The 26,312-nt window shown below is 38.0% G+C and overlaps 1 protein-coding gene across 1 annotated transcript; it reads left to right on the forward strand.

Annotated features, from left to right (window-relative positions):
* The first annotated feature begins 7,056 nt into the window (after positions 1-7,056).
* On the forward strand, positions 7,057-7,614 carry LOC122601355 (uncharacterized protein Mb2253c-like). Its single transcript, XM_043774120.1, has one exon. The coding sequence runs from the start codon at positions 7,057-7,059 to the stop codon at positions 7,612-7,614; it is 558 nt and encodes a 185-aa protein (XP_043630055.1).
* The last annotated feature ends 18,698 nt before the right edge of the window (positions 7,615-26,312 follow it).

Genomic DNA, 26,312 nt, shown 5'->3' on the forward strand with positions numbered 1-26,312 from the left:
AAAGGCAAGAAAGTTCTGAAGAACAAGTGGGTTTATAAAGTGAAGACAGATGAGAACTCTTCCAGACCCAGGTACAAAGCTAGGTTGGTTGTTAGGAGATTCAGTCAGAGAAAGGGTATCGATTTTGATGAGATTTTCTCTCCAGCCGTGAAGATGGGCTCTATTCGAGTGGTTCTTGGTTTGGTAGCTAGTCTTGATCTTGAGGTTGAGCAAATGGATGTCAAGACAGCTTTCCTTCACGGTAACTTGGATAAAGAAATCTACATGGAGCCACCTGAAGGGTTTCAGGTTATGGGCAAAAAGGATTATGTGTGTAGACTTCGGAAAAGTTTATATGGGTTGAAGCAAGCACCAAGACAGTGGTACAAGAAATTTGAGTCAGTTATGGGGGAGCAATGATGACATACACCTTATCGGTACGAAGGACCTATCACAAGCAGGTTGCGATACGAAGGACCGTCCAATACAAAGATTCCGCAGCGAGATAATAGAGATAAGAATTGTTCTCCTATAATTTCAGGATTTGATCTTATCACTTGTAGCCAATAAAGAAGGAAACAAGCCTCCTGGATTCTTGTTTCCTAAGACTTGGGTAAACCCTAAGAAGTGTTAACTTTTCCACCAAGATTAATCTCCCTATAAAAGGAGATTCATAAGACCCCACGAAGAGGGGATTTTTCATTCCTACTCGATCAGATCTAAAAACATAATAGCACGTTCTCAATCGGCTAACAATCAAACCATAACTAATTGGCGTAAAGAGATCAACTTTACCTTCGGAGAACCGCCAACAAACAACCAAAAACACCCATCATCCCCTTTTCTAAACCTAATCTCAGTTTGGTGTACAATCATTTGGCGCTATTCGTAGGACCAAAATTACTCCAAAAAGAAAAACCCACCGAAAAGATTTTTGTACGCATGCCAGAGATGGTAAAAAAGAACAAGGGCAGATCCCTGAATGATAGGAGATTAACCTTGGCAGTCACCCAAGGGACCGCCCGCCATCCAAGCTTGGTCAAGAACACACAGGAAGGTTTTTATTTCCCTCCGTTAGGGCAAAATAAACCTTTCAATGACCCTCTTATCATTCAAGCCATGATATTTAATATCTAGGTACGAAGGGTCTATCTAGATAGCGGGAGCGAGTGCGATGTAATGTTCGAACATTGCTTCCTCAAACTACCGGATGCCCTACGGGCCAGAAAAACGGACCCACATGGCCCACTAGTCGGTTTCTCGGAAGAGCACGCATGGCCATTGGGAGAAATTGACTTGGATGTTACCATCAAAGATTGAGCATACGAAAGGACCGAAACCCTAGATCTATCGATAGTACGATCTCCATCACCTTATAACAACCTTTTGGGAAGGACCGCGATGCAACGACTAGATATGGTCCCCTCAGTAATCCACAGGCTTATCAAGTTTCAATGCAAAAATGGGATAGGTACGATTTGCTCGTCTTACGAACAAACAAAGCATGTCAACGATGTAAAAAGGATGGAAGACGGGGAGGTTACCCCCCGAAATTGACTTGGGAAAAAGGATACATCGCCAAGGTCACAGTTAATCTAGGCTTCTCGGTTCAGACCATTTCCATAGGCGCTCAGCTCTCAGACGAGTGCAAATGAAAGCTTCATAAATTACTTCAGTCAAATATGGATATATTCGCATGGGAATATACGGACATGACGGGAGTCCCGAGGGTCCTCACGTTGGAAGGGAAATTCTTCGTAACAGAGCATCGCTTGAACGAGTGAAGGCACATAGAACCAACCCATCAGAAAAAGCGCAGCCTCTCCGCTAACAGAGATGAAGCAGCCAGAAAGGAAGTGAAGGAGCTGTTGAAAGCAGGAATAATAAGAGAATCTGTTTACCCAATCTGGATCGCAAATCCTGTAATGGTCAAAAAAGGAGACGGGGGGTGGCGGATGTGTGTTGACTTTACCAATATAAACAAAGCATGCCCCAAAGATTGCTACCCCTTGCCGAGATCGATTGGAAGGTAGAATCACTAGCAGGACACAAACTGAAATTTTTTCGGACGCATATAAAGGATACCACCAAATACAAATGGTCGAAGAGGACGAAGATAAAATAGCATTTTACACAAGCAATGGAACCTACTGCTATCGGAAGATGCCATTCGGTCTGAAGAACGCAGGGGCTACGTGTTATGGGTGAAATTTCAGGTTTCATTATCTTGGGATCTCAAGATCATGGACCTTCAGGATCTTGACACGCCTTGACGAATTACTAACGATAAACTTCAAGTATTGTTTCTATGAGAATATTATTCAGGTAACTTGATATTTATCACAAGGGAAATATCTCTAACGGTACAAAAGGGATTCATCACATGTCTTATTTGATCAACACGCAAAGAAGACTTAGTCCAACATCATAATCGGACTTCAAGAGGAATTCAGCATGAGGAGAATATCTTCAAACGGCTACAATATGAGTCAAGATATGTTCCAACGTTCACCAGATGAAGACCAGGAAGATCCCTGTAATTTCGAAAAATTAGTTACTAGGCTGCTCTATATAAACGAGGACCTGATCGATCATAGGATATACAACGTTACACACACTCACATATTTACTTGCTTATTTTCTCTACTCATACTTGTAAACAACCAACACACTTTTCTTTACTTAGAAAGATCGATCAAGTCGCTCTATCATTTTAACCAATTTACACCATTAATAAAAGAATAATGTAGGGACGATTGCTTCCTCCCGGGGTTTGTATGCCGGCAATCCATAAAGGATTAAGGGCTTTTCCTTGATAACAAATCTCGGTGTTCTTTGTTCCTTTCTCTTTATTTTCCGCATTTATTTACGTTTATCTTTCTTTATCTTGCTTAATCTATCTTATATTTGATTATATAGTTATTTGCGAAATCTTTTGACTACTTTCTTTTGTTTAAGTCGACATAATCTTGATTTATCATACTTATTTTAAACGCATCTTTGAATCTAAACTAATTTTACAAGCCCTTAACCTCAAGAACGAAAGTTTGGTTACATAATTGATCTAAGTCTTCAAGGTTGATTATCTTGGATAATTTTTGACCAAAACAATTTGGCGCCCACCGTGGGGCAAAAGGTGCTTTCGATCTGATAAAAAATCTTTTTGATTTTCATGAATCTCGATTTTTCAAAATCTAAAACCAAAGATGTCGACTCAACCAACTAATTCTTCGCAAATTACTCCTGTTATTTCTTCTCCTTTGCCTCCTCCACCTCCAAGACGTGCTTCTTATCGAAGAAACAGGAACAATGCTGCTCAAACTTCTGCCCAGGATAAAGGAAAGGAGCCAATGGATTCATTCCAGATCCCAGACTTATCTGGAGAAATTCCGGCAGGAAACTCATCTCAGGAGAATGCAAGATCAAGCCAGACTCAAAGAAGGAGTTTTGACGACGATTATGGCAATCCGAATCCCTACAATACCGGATCTAGGAATGTTAACTCTGAAGAACTGCCTGACTTGTTTATTATTTTGCAGAATCTTGATAAGACAATTAAGACTAATCAAGAATATAATCAGGCACAATTCAAAATTCTTGAGTCAAGGATTTTTGAAAACAGACCACCGATGACTCATAGGAATTTGTTTTCAACGACTCCAACTGCTCCTGAGTCTGCTCCTATTAATACGTCGATGCCAACTGCGACTCCTAATTTTAGGAGTAATATTCCGCAAAACACTCATGTTGCTGGAACATCTGCCACCATGAGTGCAGGTTTGAACAATTCTAATAATTTTGCTGGATCTTTTGCATTTACTAATCCATCGCAGGGACAAGGAGCAAATGATTACATCGCTAGAGAATTTTAGAAGATTAAAGACATGATTTCGAGCATTCCTGGATTTTGCAATCCAATTCCTGAAGTCAACCCTGCGTCCTATCTAATCAACAGATATGGCGACAGGATTGCGAACGTAGAAATCTCGAAGAAATTCCAAGTTCCAAATATGAAACCATATGATGGAAATGGTGCCGATTCCATCAAATTTGAAAGAAGCTTTCTTATGCAGAAGCTTTGGATCGACACTATCTAGATCAGCCTTAAAATGGCTGCAGAGTTTGCCTCCTCTATCTATTAATTCTTTCGCTGATTTAACAAATTTATTTTATAGTCAATTTTTATGCAGTAGGACTTTTGAGAAATTGACTGATGATCTATATAAAATAATTCAAAAACCGCATGAATCACTTAGAGATTTTATGACTAGATTTACAAAAGAATCTCTTAATATTCCTAATTTAGATATGTTAACCTCTATTCAAGCTTTGCAGAGAGGTCTCCATAAAGGATCTAAATTCCAGGAAGATCTCATAATGACGCCATGCAAAAATTTAGATGAAGCAAAAGCAGGGGCAGCAAGATTTATAAGGCTCGAAGAAAATGAACTTACAACTTCGAAATTAGATGCCTTATCGTATGATCGTCCAAATCGGAAGGCAGAAACCCCGGTGTTTAAACCGAGACACAAACCTTACTCAAGACATGTAGATGATGAAGTCAATGTCGTTGAAGAAGATGACGGGGTCGAATACCCAACTTTGGCATCATACTGTTTCTCTGTAGGAACTCCTGGCATTATAATGGTGCTTAGAGATCTTGGAGACAAGGTGAGATGGCCTCAGAAGAAAAATGACGGATACTTCAAGAAGAAAGATCCTAGCCAGTGGTGTGCTTATCATGAAGACTTTGGCCATATCACCGAAGATTGCAAGATGTTAAGAAGAGAAACATCCACTTTATTAGCATAAGGATATTTGACAGAACTCCTTGGAAGGAAGAAGGCCAAAGATGTTGAAGGCTTGGACTTTTCCAAACCAAAATCAACACAAAAAGCAGATTCCCCACCAGCGAATGCAAAAGTAATTAATACCATCTCTGGGGATCGGAAGTGTGCGGGACAACATATTCAGCAGCAAAAAGACTTGCAAAGAAAAGCAAAGAAGATAAAGGAGAAAGAAGTGTGAAGAAAGCATCAATTTCGGACTCAGACATTATCTCCTTTGAAGAAGATTTTGATGATATCATGGAACCTCATCATGATGGGCTGGTAATTTCTTTTTATCGCTAACCATTATGTTCGCAGGATTTTGATAGATAATGGGAGCTCAGTGAATATCATTAAGCTGGAGACATTACGAAGAATGGATATCTCGGAAGAAGATATCAATGGAAAGGCTTCTCCATTGATTGGATTCAGTGGGGAAACTAAATATACAGTGGGTGAAATAAAATTACCAGTTTATGTTGGAGGGATGAATTCGATGCAGAAATTCTGTGTCTTAGATTCTCTCCTAGGATGCAACATAATCTTGGGAAGACCCTGGATACATGAAATGAAGGCAGTACCTTCAACATATCACCAATGTGTTAAACTTCCAACACCTTGGGGAGTAGTTACTGTCAAGGGAGATCAGCAAGAAGCAAGAGAATGCTACACATCCAGCACGAAGTCAGCTGCAAAGCCAATTTCACAATAGCAATTACAGAAAAGGGTCTTCGATGTAGACGAACCAGAAGAGCAAGATGTAAAGGAAGTTATCTTGGTTCCTGAAGATCCTAACATTAAAGTTGTAATAGGGAAAAAGATATCAAAAGATATGGAAGTCAAATTTACTGATTTCCTCAAAGCTAGAATGAAGACTTTCGCTTGGAAACAAGAAGATATGACTGGAATATCAAGAGATGTCATCACACACAAGCTGGGAATCGAGAAAAGCTTCAAGCCTATTCAGCAAAAAAGAAGAAAATTTGCTACTGAAAGAAATGCTATAATCCAGGAAGATGTTGAAAGATTATTAAAGGCTAAAATAATCAGAGAAGTTAAATTCCCAGAATGGCTGGCAAACGTGGTGGTCGTACAAAAGAAAATTCGAAAATGGAGAGTTTGTGTAGATTTTACTGATCTAAACAAAGCTTGTCCAAAAGATCCATTTCCACTACCACATATTGATGCAATGGTCGATGCAACTTCGGGACATGAGATGCTAACATTCATGGATGCCTCTTCAGGATTTCAACAGATACAAATGGAACCTGAAGATCAGGAAGCCACAGCCTTCATGACACCGACAGGTATTTATTGTTATATTGCAATGCCTTTTGGTTCTAAAAATGCAGGTGTAGCATATCAAAGGCTAGTGAATATGATGTTCAAAGATCAACTGGGGGATACCATGGAAGTTTATATAGATGATATGGTGGTAAAGTCCAAGAGAGCTGAAGATCACTTAAAGGATCTTGAAGTACCCTTCAACATCCTGGACAAGTACAATATGAAGTTAAATCCCGCCAAGTGTAATTTTGGAGTCGGAGCTGGAAAATTGTTAGGATATATGGTCACCAAAAGAGGAATTGAAGCTAGCCCAGAGCAAATTAAAGCAATATTAAATTTGAAGTCTCCGTCGAATGCTAAAGACATCCAAAGATTAACTGGCAGATTAGCAGCTCTCAACAGATTCATTTCAAGATCCCCAAATAGATGCAAAGAACTTTACGATATTCTGAAAAAGAATAAGAAATTCGAATGGGGTGAAAAGCAAGAAGAGGCCTTTTAGGAATTAAAAAAGTACTTATCAACCCTTCCGCTGCTGATGAAGCCTGAAGATGGTGAGCCTTAATATCTTTACATGGCAGTATCATCAAATGTAGTAAGCACAGTTCTTGTAAAGGAATCTGAAGGCACACAGAATCCCGTCTACTACGTAAGTAAAAGTTTAATTGATGCTGAAACCAGGTACTCTCATCTCGAAAAACTCATACTTGCATTAGTCATGGCATCTACTAAACTTAGACATTCTTTTGAAACGCATGCTATACATGTTAGGACAAATTACCCTATAAAATGTGTGCTTAGAAAACCTGAAGTATCAGGAAGAATGGGTAAATGGTCTATAAAATTAAGTGCCTTTAACTTAGTATATGAACCTAGAAATGCTATAAAATCTCAAGCTTTAGCTGATTTTGTGGCTGATTTTAGTACTGACTTATAACAAAAAGTGGACTTAGAAGTTAAAATGCTAGAAGAAGCAACTGAAAAATGGATCCTATATACTGATGGTGCTGCTAATGTTAAAGGAATAGGATTAGGTATCGTACTAAAATCGCCACAGGGGGATATCATACCCCAAGCAGTAAATTGTCATTTCATAGCTACTAATAATGATGTAGAATACGAAGCTTTAATTTCTGGTATGCAATTGGCTAAAGATATGAATATTAGGAACCTTAAAGTACATGTAGATTCATTACTTTTAGCAAATCATTTTAATGGATCATACGCTGCGAAAGGAGAAAAATTAATGCAATATCTAGATATAGTTAAGAAATTAGCTGAAAATTTTGACTTATTCGATATAGAACAAGTACCTAGAGAAGAAAATGTTGAAGCTGATGCCTTAGCAAACCTAGGTTCAACAACTAAGATTTCGTTTGAAACTAGTATTCCTATAGTTCATGTTCTATATCCTGCCATAGATAAAGATTCTCATAAAACTTTAGCTATTCAAGATAGTGAAACTGGAGAATCTGAAAACAATCAAACTTCATGGATGACACCTGAAAGGAATATATAAGCAATGGGACAATTCCTAAGGATGAAAACCCAAAGGCTTTTCGAATGAAAACTGCACATTATTCTATGATAAATGGTATCTTGTATAGAAAGTCTCTAGCAGGACCATATCTTAGGTGTTTAGAGGAACCCGAGATCAAAGAGGTTCTTAAAGATATTCACGAAGGAGAATGTGGGAACCACACAGCTGGAAGATCCTTACATTCGAAAATCTTAAGGACTGGTTATTATTGGCCAACCATGAATCAAGATGCTGAAGATTATGCTAGGAAGTGTGATGCTTGTCAAAGACATAGCAACATTCATCATCAACCAGCTGAACCTATGTATCCAGTTTTGTCACCATGGCCATTCATGAAGTGGGGAATGGATATTGTAGGACCAATGACAGAATCTTCAGCGGGGAAGAAATATTTTTTTGGCAATGACAGATTATTTTTCAAAATGGATTAAAGCTGAAGCATATTCCAAGATCCAGGAGTCTCATGTTATATCCTTCATCAAAAGGAATATATTGACCAGATTTGGGGTTCCAGCAGAGATAATTTGTGACAATGGTTCACAATTTATTGGAAAGAAAACCACAAATTTCTGTGAAAGATGGGGAATCAAGATGATCACTTCTAAAGAAATAAGATTATTATGAACAATCTAAAGAAAATACTGGGACAGGCCAAAGGAAAATGGGCTGAAGAGTTACCATTTGTCTTATGGGCTGATCGCACAACCTCTAAAAATGCAACTGGGCAAACCCCATTTTCGCTTGTTTTTGGAGCAGAAGTAGTATTGCCCACTGAAATGGACTTACCAACTGCTAGGATAAGACTATTGACTTATGAGAAAAACAAAGAATTAATGTTTGAAAGCTTGGAAGCTCTAGATGAATTACGAGAAAGAACCAGAATAAGAATAACAGCTTATCAACAACGAATCGCCAAGTCTTATAATAAGAATTTAAGATTAAGACGATTGCAAGTTGGGGATTTGGTGTTAAAGAAAGCTTTGATCAAGCCTGATGGGAAATTGAACCCGAAATGGGAAGGACCTTATTTGATCGAGGCAGAAGCTGATAAAGGATCTTATTGGTTACAAGATCTAGAAGGTAAATTAGTTCCAAGAGCTTGGAACGCCATCCACCTTAAGTTATATCATGTCTAATTAATTTTGTCTCATTGACAAAATCAGGTATGATTTCTAAATCCTTTTTTATTTATTCATTTATTTATTTATTTGTTTATTCTTCAAAATGATGATACTAACTTGAGCGTCGGACGTCAGTTTCTAAGGATTTCAATTTATAGGATCTCAAAGGATATTCAACATCATACATAGCAACGTGGAACAAGGTCTTCACCTTTTGTCTTTCACGCCAACTTTTGGTTGGGGGTTTTCACCCTCTCTTACGATTTGCCCATGTCGCACGTTCATTAATTTCACAGCTGAAGGGTTAAATTCCAAGGTTGTCGAAATTAATTCTACCGATTATCAATGTCACCATCGATCTCCCGAAATGGCTAACCACACCACCCATTACACAAACACATACGAAAAAGCTAACCACGCCTCCCAAGCATGTTCAAGATATTGAGACACCCTCATTATCTTGGACTCCAATGTCCCTACGAGAATATTAAAATCAAGAATTTCCTTCTTAATTTTAATCCCCTCCAAAGATCATATCGGTCCCATTTATATTTTATTACTACATGAATATAGTGGAACTGACAAACAATTAAGACGTTGGATGCTTGAAGATCACAATTTACAAGTGGATCTTAATTACATATCACAAGGTGCATGTATCTTACCCTATAATTATTACTTTGATTTGATTTGTTACTGTTGATATAGTCAAATAAGTCAAGGGTAATAATTAACTGACATGTGATATCATGCAAACGATTATTTAATTTTCCAATTTTAACCCCATTAACATCATTGATTTTTGGAATCGAAGCAATAAAGATCAAAAGATAAATATTTTTCATTCATCACGAAAATATTTACAAAGGATAAAACTGCTTGATAGCAGTTACAATCAAAAGAGTTTAAAAATGGGCTCTGGCCTTTGCATTATATCCTTCATTGCCCATATACATAACTACTCGTCAGAATCAGAAGGCTTCAACTTTTTGGGGACTTTCGTATAGACTAGATCTACTTGCGCCGTTTGAAGTTCTTCCTTGGTTTTTGCCAGTTCTGCTTCTAACTCTCTTATCCTGGAAACTTGAGCTTTTCTTTCATCCAAGAGTTGAAAAATATACTGATTTTGGCTTTTGATTTCTTGGTCTTTAATACGCGCAACTTCCATATGCGCAAACCTCATTTGAGAAAAGCACTGTGGGAAACATTTCAAAGGGTCATTTTTACAAATCGAATATAACGAAAGAAAAAATAATGAAAATTTTATTTTCTTACATAAAGGAGCCTCGTTTCTGACTTCGTAGTGCCCCAATTTACCCTTGGGCGCTCGTGGACTTCAAGGTGTGAATCTCCGTTGCTGATTTCAGACATGTTAATGTTATAAGAATTAATAGAAATGGAGAAAAAGATGAAAACTTTTTTGAGCATAAAAAGATTCATGATTTTTTAAAAAGAATGGTATGCTTATATAGAGGGGTAAAACGATGGGAATAAACCGTCAAGACTCTTGGTTATCTTATCTCCACACGTCTTATCCTCGGGGTGAATTCAAAAATTAACTCCTTGACTTTGGTCGAAGCGTACTCCGGAAGATTCAAAATTATTTTGAGCAAAGCTATTTTAAACAAAATTGATTTTTTATCAAAATAACTTTGAGGACAATTGTTATGGGTGAAATTTCAGGTTTCATTATCTTGGGATCTCATGATCATGGACCTTCAGGATCTTGACACGCCTTGACGAATTACTAACGATAAACTTCAAGTATTGTTTCTATGAGAATATTATGCAGGTAACTTGATATTTAGCACAAGGGAAATATCTCTAACGGTACAAAAGAAATTCAACACATGTCTTATTTTATCAACATGCAAAGAAGACTTAGTCCAGCATCATAATCGGACTTCAAGAGGAATTCAACATGTGGAAAATATCTTCAAACGGCTACAATATCAGTCAAGATATGCTCCAACGTTCACCAGATGAATACCACGAAGATCCCTGTAATTTCGGAAAATTAGTTACTAGGCTGTTCTATATAAACGAGGACCTGATCGATCATAGGATATACAACGTTACACACACTCACATATTTACTTGCTTATTTTCTCTGCTCATACTTGTAAACAACTAACACACTTTTCTTTACTTAGAAAGATCGATCAAGTCGCTCTATCATTGTAACCAATTTACACCATTAATAAAAGAACAATGTAGGGACGATTGCTTCCTCCCGGGGTTTGTATGCCGGCAATCCATAAAGGATTAAGGGCTTTTCCTTGATAACAAATCATGGTGTTCTTTGTTCCTTTCTCTTTATTTTCCGCATTTATTTACGTTTATCTTTCTTTATCTTGCTTAATCTATCTTATATTTGATTATATAGTTATTTGCGAAGTCTTTTGACTACTTTCTTTTGTTTAAGTCGACATAATCTTGATTTATCATACTTATTTTAAATGCATCTTTGAATCTAAACCAATTTTACAAGCCCTTAACCTTACGAACGAAAGTTTGGTTACATAATTGATCTAAGTCTTCAAGGTTGATTATCTTGGATAATTTTTGACCAAAACACTACGTATCAGAGACTGGTAGATAAGGCCTTCGCCTCGCAGATAGGAAGAAACCTGGAGGCATACGTCGATGACATGCTCATCAAAAGCAAGGACAAAGAAAGCCTCATAGAAGACATTCGTGAAACCTTTGGAAACTTCCGAAGGATCAATATGAAACTTAACCCTAAAAAATGTTCTTTCAGGGTGGAAGAAGGAAAGTTCCTGGGGTATTACATCAGCAACAAAGGTATTCATGCAAACCCCTCAAAGGTAAACAAATTGAAACAGATATCGGCGCCTAAGACTATTAAGGAAGCCCAAAGTCTAAATGGTAAGCTCGCTGCCCTCAGTCGCTTTCTCTCTCGAGGGGCCGATAGACAACTCCTCTTCTTCAAAATATTAAAAGGATGTGTCATGAACAAAGATTTTACGTGGACGGAAGAGGCAGGGAAGGCTCTGGAACAAATGAAAGAATGCATTGCAAATCTACCAACACTTACAGCCCCTAAACCTAAAGAAACACTATTTGTGTATTTAGCAGCCTCATCGGAATGCGTCAGCACTGTGTTGGTAGCTGAAAGAGAAAGGCAGCAGATATCAATCTATTTTGTAAGCAGGGTTTTGCAGGGAGTCGAAGCCAATTACCCAGAATTAGAAAAACTTGTCCTAGCATTAGTTCATGTGACACGAAGGCTACGAAGGTACTTTCAAGCCCATCCCATTGTCGTGTTATCCGACAAACCCATAAAATAGATATTATTGAAGCCAGAAAAGTCAGGAAGAGTGGCAAAATGGGACATTGAACTAAGAGAACACGACATAGAATTCAGAGCGTGACACGCATTTAAAAGACAGGTGATGGCCGATTTCATTAGCGAAGTACATGAAGGCAAAAGCTCTATGACACATTCTGTGTCGCTAGAAGTAGTGAGGAATGTCGAAAGCGACACATGGAAACTATATACCGACGGGGTTGCCAGCTCCGATGGCTGTGGAGCCGGGCTCATGCTGATCAGCCCAGAGGAAATAGAATCTACCTATGCATTAAGGTTTGAGTTTAAGGTGACAAATAACGAAGCTGAATACGAGGCACTACTGGCATGGCTTCGCATCGCAAGAGATATGAAGATACGGAACATCCAAGTGTAAGGGTTGTATGAAGCAAAACAAGGTACCACGAAATTATACCTACAGAAGGTATAAGAACTAATAGAATATTTTAGTCATTTCGAAATTGAGCATATAAGAAGGAACCAGAACAAAAAGGCAGATGCCCTGAGTAAGCTAGCTTCTCTCACGTTTGGACACCTGGGAAAGCAGGTGCTGGTAGAGGTCCTAAAAGAAAGATCAATCGAAGAAAGACAAATGGCGGGCCTCATAGAAAAAGAAGGCACAACATGGATGACCCCTATATATGAGTATATAGTAAGTGGGATACTCCCTGCAGACAAAGATGAAGCCCGTAAAATAAGAATCAAAGCCCCGCAGTACAAGATACTGGACAAAAAGCTATACAAAAAAGGTTTTCTCATTCCTTGGCTTCGCTGCGCAGGGCCTAAGCAAGCAGAAACAATTATTAGAGAAATACATAAGGGAATCTGCGGGGCACATTCGGGTTTTTCTCGAATTCTGCAAAAACTTGCAGATAACACAGTCGTTTACATCCATATACCATCCCCAAGGAAACGGGCAGGTAGAAGTAACCAACAGAGAAATAATCAAGGGAATAGAAAAAAGGCTAAAACAAAGTCATAAAGGATGGATAGACGAGCTACCGCTGGTCCTATGGGCTAATAGGACAACACCCAAACGAAGCAACGGGGAAACCCCGTTCAGTCTCGCATTTGGGACGGAGGCCATAGTACCAGCAAAATTTTAGGTCTCCACACACAGGATGTTAAATACCGAAGGAAATTCAGTGAAATTAAGAATTGATCTGGACCTATTGGAGGAGCGAAGAGAAATCGTGGCCATCAGGGAGGCCGCCTTCAAGAAGAAAATCGAGGGATACTACAATAAAAGGGTAAACCCCACAACATTTAAAACCGGAGACTACGTACTACGGTTAAATAGCGCAAGTGAGAAAGAGTGCACAAGGAAGTTAAGGCTAACATGGGAAGGTCTATATCGAGTGCAGACAGCCTTCGGAAATGGAGCATACAAATTGGAGACAGTCGAAGGAGCTCTGGTCGACAGAACCTGGAACAGTTCAAACTTAAGAAAATTCCACTGTTAGCTTTTCTTTCTTATCCTATGAATATTTTTCGAATAATTTTCCAAACATCCAAATAAAGCAGAAGACCTGCAATAAATGTTACAAGGACCTATAGTCTTCACACATTCAACGAGCGATAATCATAGTCCTACATACACATGGTCACGTACCACATTAATAAAGCCCTATGAGGGATGACATAAAAGACTAGTCAGTTTAATGTAGAGGATCGCAACCTCATAAAAGGAAAAAGCTGACAGGGACGCCTGTATAGACGACCTTATACAAAATATATTTAACAAACATATTGGAATAAAAGTGGAAGACATAAAAGTCTGATACATAAAACTCCCATAATATAGAATTTTTAGCCTATGGCTAATCAAAACGAGGCTTCACAACTAGAATGTCATACACCCCGGAGTTGCGAAAGTGGGTAATATCGTGAATATAATTACTATAGTAACTTGCCAGTTTCAAGATGGATTGGTCAAATGCCTCCTTTGCTTCCAAGTACTCGGGAGAATGCTCTGAGTGGGTAGCAGACAGGATCCCCTTCTTCCTGGAGGAATTCACAACAGTATCAATTAGAGTAACGACTTGAGGACCTGTTGCAAGAGTCTCACATAAATGTGGAATTACCTTCTTCACAAATGCTTCCACCTCTTCCCGCAGGTACATGTTCTCCAGATCCTTCTGTAGGAGTTCATCATGACGCCCCTCCAAACCAGTCTGAAGAGCCTTCACTTCCACATCTTGCTCCGACAATCATTTCTCCAGTACGACAATTCTGTCAAGCAAACTCCCAACAACTAACTGTGACTCTTTTAACAAATCTTGAGAATACTCGTATTCTCGGCATAAGCCACGAACCAAAAGTTTTTTCCGTTCACTCATCTCTTATGACATAAGTTCTTCCTCCATAAATTTACGAGCAGTATCCCCAGAAAATGATATGGAGGGTACGCCAACAAGACTCTTCCCCTTCTTAGCAACGACATTATCTACAAGAACGGAAAATGATCCAACCTCTGTTGCTTTTCTCTTAGATGCCATAACTGCAGAATACTGTAGATAGCAATAATAATGGTTAAACACGATTGCACGATTCTCAACAAAACAAAAAGCAAAACTCGCAAACGGAGAAAGGCGAAACACACACACCAAGTTCTCTGAAGTGATGAAAATAAAACAACGGTTGCGTGTCTTTATGAAAACAAACCCTAACCGTCGATTAGAGACTTCGGGATATGTGCACTGACATAACTACATTACCTTGAACTGGGGGACTTGATGACATACCCCTTATCGGTACGAAGGACCTATCACAAATAGGTTACGATACGAAGGACTGTCCGTCACAAAGGTTTCGCAACGAGATAATAGATATAAGAATTATTCTCCTATAATTTCAGGATTTGATCTTATCACTTGCAGCCAATAAAGAAGGAAACAATCCTCCTTGATTCTTGTTTTCTAAGACTTAGGTAAACCCTAATAGTCTTACCTTTTCCTCCAAGATTAATTTCCCTATAAAAGGAGATTCATAAGACCCCACGAAGAGGGGATTTTTCATTCCTACTCGATCAGATCTAAAAATATAATAGCATGATCTCAATCGGCTAACAATCAAACCATAACTAATTGGCGTAAAGAGATCAACTCTACCTTCGGGGAATCGCCAATAAACAACCAAAAACACCCATCATCCCCTTTTCTAAACCTAATCTCAGTTTGGTGTACAGTCAAGCAAGGCTACCGAAAGACGACTTCAGACCATTGTGGTTTCTTTTAGAGATTTGGTGATGATGATTTCATCATATTGTTGCTTTATGTTAATGACATGCTGATTGTTGGCAAGAATACTGCAAGAATTGCCCAGTTGAAGCAAGATTTGAGCAAGTCTTTTGATATAAAAGACTTAGGGCCAACAAGTCAGATCCTTGCCATTCGGATAACTCGTGATAGAGGTGCCAAGAAGTTACATATGTCACAGGAGCAATACATTGAAAAGGTGCTTCGCAAGTTCAACGTGTAAAATGCTAAAGTCGTTAGTCCCCCCCTTACTACCAACTTAAAGCTAACAGATGCAGATTGCCTTTCTTCAAAGGAGGATGTTAAAGAGATGGATAGAGTTCCATATGCCTCTGTAGTTGGTAACTTGATGTATGCTATGGTATACACTAGACCTGATTTAGCTCATGCAGTTGGTGTTGTTAGTCGGTTTATGTCAAATCCGGGTAAGAAGCATTGGGAAGCAGTTAAATGGATTTTCAGATATCTGCGAGGTTCCTCTAAGATGGGTATTACACTTGGAGATGAGAAGCCAATGCTGGTTGGTTACACATATTCAGATATGGCCGGTAACAAGGATAACATGAGTTCTACTTTGGGTTATTTGATGACTTTTGCTAGTGGGGCTGTTTCATGGCAGTCAAGATTGCAAAAGTGTGTTGCCTTGTCTACAACAGAGGCTGAGTATATGGCAGCATCAGAAATATCTAAAGAACTATTGTTGTTGAAAAGGTTTTTGCGAGCTTGGCTTCAAGCAACAACACTACATGGTTCTTTGTAATAATTAAAGTGCTATTCACCTTGCTAAGAAATCTATGTTTCATAAGAGATTATCTTGAAGATGGTTTGTTTGAACTTGATAAAGTTCATACCGAAGATAATGGTTCCGATATGTTGACTAAGCCGTTAGCAAGGGATAAGCTCAAGGTTTGTTGCTCGATCGTTGGGATGGAGGAATCTTCCTCATAGTCAGGAAAAGAGGGAGATTTTTTGGGTTGTTTTTCCTTTGGCCGATGAGGAAGAAGCCCACAAATTAGTCCCATATCCAAGATTCCCTTTGACTCTTGTTGACTTGTATCTTTAGGGCATCAGTTGATAAAGGGTTTGTGTAGCCATTTATCAAATTAACACAATAATAGAAGAGAGAAAAAGAGATCAAATTCCATCAGCTCATTTTTACCCTGCAGCATCCTAGAAAACCTTCGATCCCCGGAGATTGAACCGTTGGATAGTTCTCAATCTTGGACAGTAGCTTCACAGCATTTGGGCCAACATTCTGGACAGTTGAATTTGTGTCAAGAGGTCTGAAGCTCGAGTTACATTGGCTGGAATATAGGACAGAAAATCAGTGTTCTTCTTTTGTCTTTGTTTTGTTTCCATACATCTTGATGCTTTATTCCAAGTGTATGATGATTCTTGTATGCCTCTAGTATATCTAGATAAGGTCTGATTGTATTGCTCTATTATTAGTGGTAGTGGATTTTAAGCGGTTTAAGGGTCCCGTGGTTTTTACTCTCTTTAAAATGGTTTTCCACGCTAAAAGTTCTTGTGTTTGTGTGCTATTATTTTCTGATCTTGTTACCATTAGGGGCTGATTTTGATTGCATTTAGGGTTCCCTATTTGTTAGTTTCATTTTAGGTTCATACGGGTTGAAAAAGATTGCCAAACGAAGGGGTTATTTTTGCATTTGTGTTTACCGTTGTGGCCTTATTTCCCATCAGTTACATGACAAACAATTCCTTGAAAAATCAAAATATAACTCAATTGACACAAAACAATATCTATACACGTCTTCCCATGTATCCATCTAATGATATTCTGCAAAATCTACAAATGGGCACATGAAGTCATGCATCTTCATTATATAGTTCTTGTGTCTTTATTGAAGCTTTTGCTAGATCGAGTTCAACCCACTGGAGAGGTGAGAGTCTACAAATCACTGGCTCTTGTGACATGGCTCTTGTGACATTGTTGACATTTTTCTTAGTTTTTAATATATAATTTAACTCTTTCTTCATTATTATTAGATACAATAAACAAACAAAAAATGGAAAAGAATTGATAATTTGAGTTTCAAAGTTTACTTCAAATTCTTCTTTATCTATATATATATATACATATAATATGGGGGATGGAAATATAAGGTTGTTAGGTACCTAAGCATAGGTGTGAAGACTCGTATATTTTTTTTTAATCCATAAAATTCATGGGACCCAAGCATTTATTCATTAATCAAGAATTATTAAAATTTGTATGCGAGGGGTTCCACGCCTAAACTTAGGTGCCAGACAACCTTATATTCACTTTTCCCATAATATATATATATATATATATATATATAAGGTAGCTTTCCAATAAGAACATGTTTTAAAATGAGAACGGTGAGAATAGAGGATAAAATAGGAAGTTTAGCATTGAAATGGTAGTTTCCCTTTTAAACCTCTTTTTAATAATTTAAAAATGTAACCATCATGTTATTACAAAATTCGTTCCATCCACATCCCTTTTTCATTTTATATTTGATCTGCACGTTTGCTACATCAAACAAAATTATACATTTTTAATTTATATCCAAAAAGTTTAATATTCAATAATATATGGATACTATTATTTACAACTTTAAACATTGATGCACAAATCAAATTATTATGCATCCAATTCATCTCTTACTGATTTTACATAACTATAATATATGCACACTATATATTATTATGCATCTTATGTTTGAACTTTGAAGATAAGAAATGACGAAATATAAAAGAAATAAATATGGATGCGCAAACAATATTTGGTAGATGTACAAATAATAGTTAGGTTTTTATATGGATGCGCAGTTCATCTTTGTAACACCCGTCATTTAAAACCTGAATTTTCAAAAACTTTGCCAAACAACATTTAAAATGTAGCGGAAAAGATCACTTTAAAATCTGCCCCATCCGTAACGGATGGTACCTTTATAAATGGTGTTACTAAGAAACATCATCAAAATAATAAAAGTAAATCCAAGTCTTTGCGCCAACATAAATGTCACATTATTACAAGTCTTTAACCGTAAATGAGTTAGCCAAAACATAAGGCTAATGGGAAGTCTAAGCATTCAAAAGTCTTTGCTAGTCTTCTTTATTCATTCTACCTAATCTCACTAAGCTAATCTTCGTGAGCTCGAGCTTGATTATCCTGAAGGCACAACATTTTCAAAGAACAAGTGTTAGCTAATAAAATTAGCTAAGTAAGATAACATGAATTTGAAAACATTTGCCAATTAATAAGCATTAACAAAATCATCATTATTTGTTAATATCTCATACATGCATAACAATCATATCATACACATTAGGATCATCGTATTCCTAATTGTGCCTAACTTTACTTTCTTTATCTTTTCATATCTTTCTTTACTTTTGCCTAGACATAGGCTATGTGACATAAGTCACACATGCTTAGGAATGTGGGGTTGTGTGTAGGCGGTCATAGACTATACATGGAGTCCTCACACCCGACATGATGGTAAACCATAAGGTGGTCCATCGGCGTCGTTAAGGAATAACAAAGTCAATCCAACTGAATAAACCGTTTATGCCTTTATGCAATGGTGGTTAGTTACTCCACTCGGAATACTCAAACGTAACTATGCCACGGGAGGTATCATGATTCCCATACCACGTGAACACATACGCACCAACTCCGAGGAGCTAGCACGGGTTAAGCTTAACACAAGACTTTACATATTGCTCGAGACTTTTAATCTTCATATTAGTTTAGGTTACACTTTCACCTAAGCTAATCACATATCATCTTTTACTTTAGGGCCCTTAATGTGCACGTGAACTTGGCAAACCTAATCAAAGTACTAGTGACTAGGTGATCAAGCCACACATGCATTTATATAACATAACATTTCATCATGTCATAGTTACATAACATAATCATCTCATCATTTCATGTGTATATACTTACCTCATACCTTTGCAACCTGCATAAACATGTTATACATCTTAAATGGTAAGTATCATATCCCATAGTAGCCTCCCATAATCACCCATAAACGTATAAACATATATACATGTCCATTTGAGAAGTTTACTTATGAAAATCATATTTTGTTGTACCATCAGGTGACAAAAAATGTTATCTTACCTCGGTACAGCTTACCAACGAGTTACGTATATCTTATAGTGCTTGCTAAGTGCTCCCGACCACCTAGATCTAGTATAATAGAATCATAAATCAACTAGACACTTATACGAACTTTGGAACACTCTAATGTATGAAATCGTCGATACCAATAGTGGTCTCGTCGATATCGAGCTCTAGAACACACCAACCAAAAGACCAAACAGTGGTCACAAAGGTACCTTGGTGTGGTCTCGGCGGTATCGTAGACCAGAACCAAAACACCAAATAATGGTCACGAAGGTACCTTGGTGTGGTCTCGGCAGTATCGTGGTGCATATCAGATTTAACCCTTTTTTGGACTCCCATTCGAAATCTATATGACCATAACACCTTAAAACGACATGAAGACATAAAATTAACATCTTTTATGGTACAATTGATGACTTTAATCCATCAATTGATCCTGTGAAGTCCCTCACTTGATGGTTTAACCCACAAGTGTAGAATACAACAAGTCAAGTAAGCACTAGATAGGACTAGTATGAATGCAACAAGTTAAGTAAGCACTAGATTGGACTAGTATTACAATAAATATAAATGCAAGAATATATATATAAAGTAATACGTACTTAAGCAATATAAAGATAAGCAAGTAAAGTGAATGGTGAGACATAATGTAACTTTTCAAGTGTATTTTATTTATTGATGTTAAATAAAATACAAGATTGTTGCGGAACAAGATATTACAAAGTATGTATCTAAATAACCTATGAATTACAAGTGATCTAATATTGCTAAATAAACTCCTTGATCGAAATACTTAAAGTTGTGAAATATAACTGTTTAGATCAAGAGTATTTGAGCAAAAGCACCAAAATGCAAAAGTGTAATTTGGACGAGGGAAGTGACTTGGTATTTATAGGCAAAAAGAATAAATATAATATTCTTTTTGCCGTACAAATATGGTTATGTGCATTTAAGGAAATTACTTTAGTTCCTTAAATGCATTGATTAAAGTACAAGAATAAAGTCACTTGATAGTGACTTGTCTTCTAATTAACCAACCACCTTTACATGCGTGTAACGCTTTTAACAAAGGACAAATGGATTGTCCGGGTAAAAGCATGTAAAGGTATAAAGTCAATTCCTCGTAATCAGTGTTCAGATTTGTAAGGTCTAGAACACTGTCAAGGACTCCAGTCAGGAGATCTGGTAAGTCTGCCAGTGAGCTCCGCTATTTGTCAGACTTTTTTCTTCAGACTTCAGTCTTCGACTTCAGTGAGAATGTTCTTCAGTGGAAACATCTTGACTGGAGTGAAGTCCAGTGAACAAATCTGGTGGAATCCAGATTCCTGTACAAGTAAGTTGTTTACTGGTCTTCACATAATTTCTGGACAAATCTTCAGAGGGCTCCAGTAGTCACTTTTGAGCGAGTCCAGTAAATTTGGACCTAACAAATTCCCCCTATTTGTTTAGAAATTATGCAAGGATTTTCAAGCTGTTATCTATACAAGTTTGTGCTTGAAAAATTCTTAAAAAATTTTGAATTACTGGAGAGCCACTTTATAGATCATCAGTGTTCCCAGTTTATACAATTTAATTTCTAGACTTAATCTGGATAAGTACTTGTGAAAAAAATAAGAATTGCAACTTATATTTACAGACATCAACTGGTGGAAAGTTACAACTTTATCAACATAAAAACAATAAATACAAGTACAATATCAGATTCAGGCCCTTCTCTTTTCAGCATGCCCAGATGGCTCTTCTGTGGCCTTCCTCTTTGAAATTGGAGATGGTGGAGTAGATAGTGCAGTTCTCAGACCCAACTCCATCTCCATTACCTCCTTCCTGGTCCACTCCTTTGTGATTCTTCTCATGAAATACTTTGCATCCTGGGAAACCTCTTTACCTTTGAAAAAGAGACCAATTTCTTTTAACTTTGACCATCCAAAGGCCCTTACTGAAGTATTTGGTCTTTCATCAGTAAAGTTTCCTTCTTTGAAGAGTTTAATGTGGAACCTGGAGTATTTCTCATGATTCTCTGCCAGACGGAACTCAACACTTAATATAGGCCTGGCATCAGCTCTGAAGTTAGTCATATAATCATACCTTTCTCTTGTCTGAGCCTTCCTGACCATATCATCAACTTCCTTGGACACCTACTTCTGAACAACCACTTGTTGAATTTTTGCCTTGTTTATCCTTTCAGAAGTGTTCAAAGGAATGAATGTGCTCAGATCTGCATCTCTGACAGCTTTTGTCTTTCTGGCTGGTGCCTTGGGCAAACCTTTGAATTTCTTTCTATATTCATTCTCCTGAGCAGTAGCATTACTCCTTACTTGATTCTGGAGATTTTTCAGTTCTTCTTTTCTCTGGGCAATGAGATCCAGTATGCTTACACCATAAATTTCAGAGTCATAGACTTGTTCATCTTGAGCATACATGGATCGAATATAGACATCATCCAAGGCATCCAGACATTTCTTGAGCCTGGGATCATCCTTCATCTTTTTATAAACTTCAATTTGAACGCCCAACCTGCCAGCGTTATAAGAATCCAGAGTCTCATGCCTGGTCATATCTAACTAGTGAGCAACCAAGTCATCCTTCATATTTTTCTTGAAAATTTCGATCATGATGCACTCTTGCTCCAGTTTTTTTGCCTTGTCCTCATCAGCAGATACATATACTTCTTCTTCTTCAGTTACTTCACCAGACACCACATGCTTTCTTCTGAGCCTTTTTATAGTGGTTGGGATGTCTGGGAATTCCTCAAACATTGGCTCACTGGCATCAGTACCAGCAGCTTCTTCTTTTTCCTGAACAACATCTTCAGATCCAAGTGCTTTATTTGCTTGTTGTGTACTGGCATCAGTACCAGGCACATTTGTTCCAATAATCTTCTTCCACACTTCAACTTTCTTCTGAAGGTCACCAGATGTTTCTTTTCTAGAACTTTCCCCCTTGGAAGCATCTCTAGCTTGAAGATGATTCCACACCTGATCTAGCTTATGTCTTTCTGCAGAATCAAAGGTTCTGCCAGATACAGGTGAGATATTATTGACAGTCTGCCTCAACTGCATCACTTCCTTTTTAACAATTTGAAACTCTTCAGGAAAGTATTTCGGCAACTGATTATCTATCAACTTGATTACCCCAGGAACCAACCCATCTTGCAGTGTTCTCAAAATGGACCCAGAAATTTCTTCAGTGATCTCCTTAAGCATGTCCCCTCTAAATCTTTGAACAACAGCATTGCTGATACTGCTGACCACTGAATCCTGGTCCAGGGTTGGCTTGCTTTCCAAATTGCTTATTCTGGTGGTCAACTTCTGAACCTCACCAGGCAGACCTGCCAATGGTTGAACAATTTCTGCTTTAAGAGCAGTCTGGACTGATGTCACCAGATCCTCCTTTAATCCATGGACTGCAACTTGTATAAATTCAGAATTTTTATTTGTGGCTACTACAAGTTCATCCAGCTTTTCAAAGACCATCTTCTCATTACCAGCAAACAGATTCATTTCTGACTTAAGATTATTTGAGATTAAAGATTTGAAGTCAGAAATAACCTTTGAAGAAGACTGGAGTGATCTCTCCAGGTCCGCCACCTTATCAAAAAGGCCTTGGACCTCAGTTGAAGAAGAAGAGGAGAGACCACTAGAAGGATTGGTGATTCTGATGATGGTTGATACTGGCAACACCCTTGTGATATTTTTGGTTGTTTGGGTGACTACCAGTGGTTCGGAAGTTTGAATAGGTTGAGATTCTGGAGCAAAGGGTGAAATAAAAGTTGTTGTTGTTGTGGTTGTTTGTTCTGGTGGTGGTGTTGGTGTATTTTCTGGTGGTGGATGAGGCATTTATGTAAGGATTGACTGGGAGACCGAAGCAATAGTACGATTCACTTCCTCTTCTCCCAGAAAACTCATATCAGCTTCAAAGTCATTATCTTCAAACAGCGGAGAATCTGCCATATCCTAATCTGGGTCGGCTCCACCTGTATGGTCCTCCACTTGTACATTTTCAACCATTATAGTTAAATCAATCTGAGCATCCTGCTCTAAATTCTCACCATTTCCACCTTCTTCCATAATCAGAGTCCCATCCTCATTCATAATATCACCTGCCGAAGAAGTAGAGACTGGAATAACTAGAGGTGTGGCTCCAGTCATCCCAGTCTGTGCTAGAGAAGTGTCAGAATTATGGATATGTTCAAGTTGGTACACAGACACGGACTCTAATGAGAGTTGAGCTGACTCTCTATGTTCTTCGTAACTTCTTCCTACCAGAATTGTGGAAGTGGTTGCTTGCAGGGTTCCCAAATTTACATCTCTAGAATCCTGTTTGGAGGATTCTGGATGGCTAATCTGGCCACTACGAGGATTGACCAATTCTTCTCCTTTCCTACGACGACGGTTGTTATTTCTTGGTCTCCTGCGGGGATTCGGTGGAATTTCAACAATACTTTCAATATTCTACTGAGGATCAGGGGCTACCTGGGAAATGGGTTGCACCCTTTTAGCAATGAGCCCTTCAGTAGGTCCCTCAATATTTTGAGGCCCACCTCATGCCTCTCCTGAGCCAGCTTGGATTGCTGCGTCAGTTTCTTCTTCTACATCTTCTTGCACTCGGAATTGATAAATCATAACAGAAGGAATCTCAACCTCAGTAGCAGATGAGGTTAAGTGGTTAAGGTCTCGTAAATATTCACACATTGAAAAATGGTTTGAAGTTAAAGTATACTCATTTTTTAGAGACCGTCTAAAAATAATAGACAAAAATCGGATGAAAGGAATATAACACCAAAGCTGCCACCCAAACACTTAACCAGAAAGGTGAAGAAATATCTCCCAGAGTATGTCAGCTTGCTTATATATACAGTGCCCTTCTTAAGCATCTGACCATCCTCATTTACGATTTCAGTGTGCCCCATCAATCTGCACACTTCTCTGGTGTTAATTCCAGATGGAATTTCATATGGTAATTCATTCTCATCAAAATAGTCCATTCTCAGATCATCCCTAAGAGAGTCGACGGTGATGGTGAACTTCTTGGTGCCTTTTTTTAATGTGTAGTGGATGGATTTGTCTATTTCCACGTACACGGCAGTGTACCAAAACTCACAGAGGTAGTCATGGTACATTTTGCCCGGATTCAAAGTGAGGGCACTATATAAAGGACTACTGAGAAAGAAGGTGTTCAGTCGTCCGATGATAGAGGTTACAGAATGACTGGTTGCGAGTTTTGCCATCCAATTATTCATGTTTATTCTGATGGCATTGGCGGAGATAGTGATGTGTTTGGCCTTTTTAACGGCGGCTACCGGAGCATAGTTTGTGGCTAAGAGATTTTTAAGAGATGGTTTGGGAGCCATTGAATCTAATGAAGATGAAACTGAAAGAATTTAGGATTGATAAGAAATTTAAGAGGAGAGTTGATGATGATTGGAGAGTAAATGAAGAAAGAAATAAATGATTTTCGAGATAAAACTGAAAAGTGATATAAGTATAGGTATTTATAGAGGAAAGAGAAAATGGAATTCAAAACGGTAGCTTTGAAAAATTTCAAAATAGTTTTGATCAATTTTGACATCCTCATTTAATGTTTCCCATCACACATAAATGTAAGACGGTTGACAGCCCACAAAAATTACTAACTTGCACTTTTTGTCTTCCCAAGGTAACAAAACCATCATTTTAAGTTGAAAAAGTCATGCCACGTAAGGTAAACAGTAACTGTCCAGATAAAAAGTTTGTATGGATGGCACGCACTAGCATCAAGTATTAAAATATTATGACTTGACACACCAAGACTCATTTTAATGCATCTGGAGGTTGACTAGACACTCCAGTTTCACTGGTGGATTAGGCCAGTAGAATATGCACTAATGGTACACTGGAAGGACACTCCAGTACGTACCCAGATTAGACCATTCTGGTAATCCTCAAACACGCACATCAACTAATATAAACAAATGAGAGGGACACATTTACAAAGCGACTAAAGTCACTTCAAACATGCACGTCAACTTATCCAGTATTAATGAGAGGGACACATTTACAAGGTACAAGAAACATTTTCCAGAAAAATTTGTCAAGTGAGAAAATAAATTAATAAATTCCCTTTGAAACTTAGATAAAAAAAAATGTGGTCTGAGTCTTTCCCCCTGGAATGGTGATCCATAAATCTATCAGTGTAAAGATAGTATCACAAAGGTGTTCGATAGCTTTACTGGTATAGATTTATAAATCTGGAATCAAACCCTGCCAGTGTCACAAAGGCGTTCATAACAAGGTTCCAGATTAAGGGTTCAACATTCCCAACTCACTAACAAGATATTGAAAAGTATCATCCAAAGGTTTTGTAAATATGTCAGCGAGTTGTTTGTCAGTGGGGATGAAGTGGATTTCAACATCATTTTTCATAACATGATCACGAATGAAATGATACCTGACATCAATGTGTTTTGTCTTGGAATGCATGACTGGATTGTTTGAGACAACAATGGCACTGGTATTATCACAGAAAATAGGGGTCTTTGAATACTTAATACCATAATCAAGCAACTGGTTTTGCATCCAGAGAATCTAAGAACAACAACTGGCTGCAGACACATATTCTGCTTCAGCAGTGGATAGAGAGACTGATGTTTGCTTTTTACTGGTCCAGCTCACCAGTTTGCTGCCAAGGAAATGACATCCACCAGTAGTGGATTTCCTGTCTATCTTACAACCTGCATGATCTGAATCTGAATAACCCATTAGATCTAAGACTAAGCCTTTTGGATACCAAAGACCCAAACTGGGAGCATCCTTAAGGTACTTCAGAATACGCTTTACATGCGCCAGATGAGATTCTTTTGGGTTAGA

Source organism: Erigeron canadensis, chromosome 5 (genome assembly GCF_010389155.1).
Source record: "Erigeron canadensis isolate Cc75 chromosome 5, C_canadensis_v1, whole genome shotgun sequence".
NCBI classification, from domain to species: domain Eukaryota; kingdom Viridiplantae; phylum Streptophyta; class Magnoliopsida; order Asterales; family Asteraceae; genus Erigeron; species Erigeron canadensis.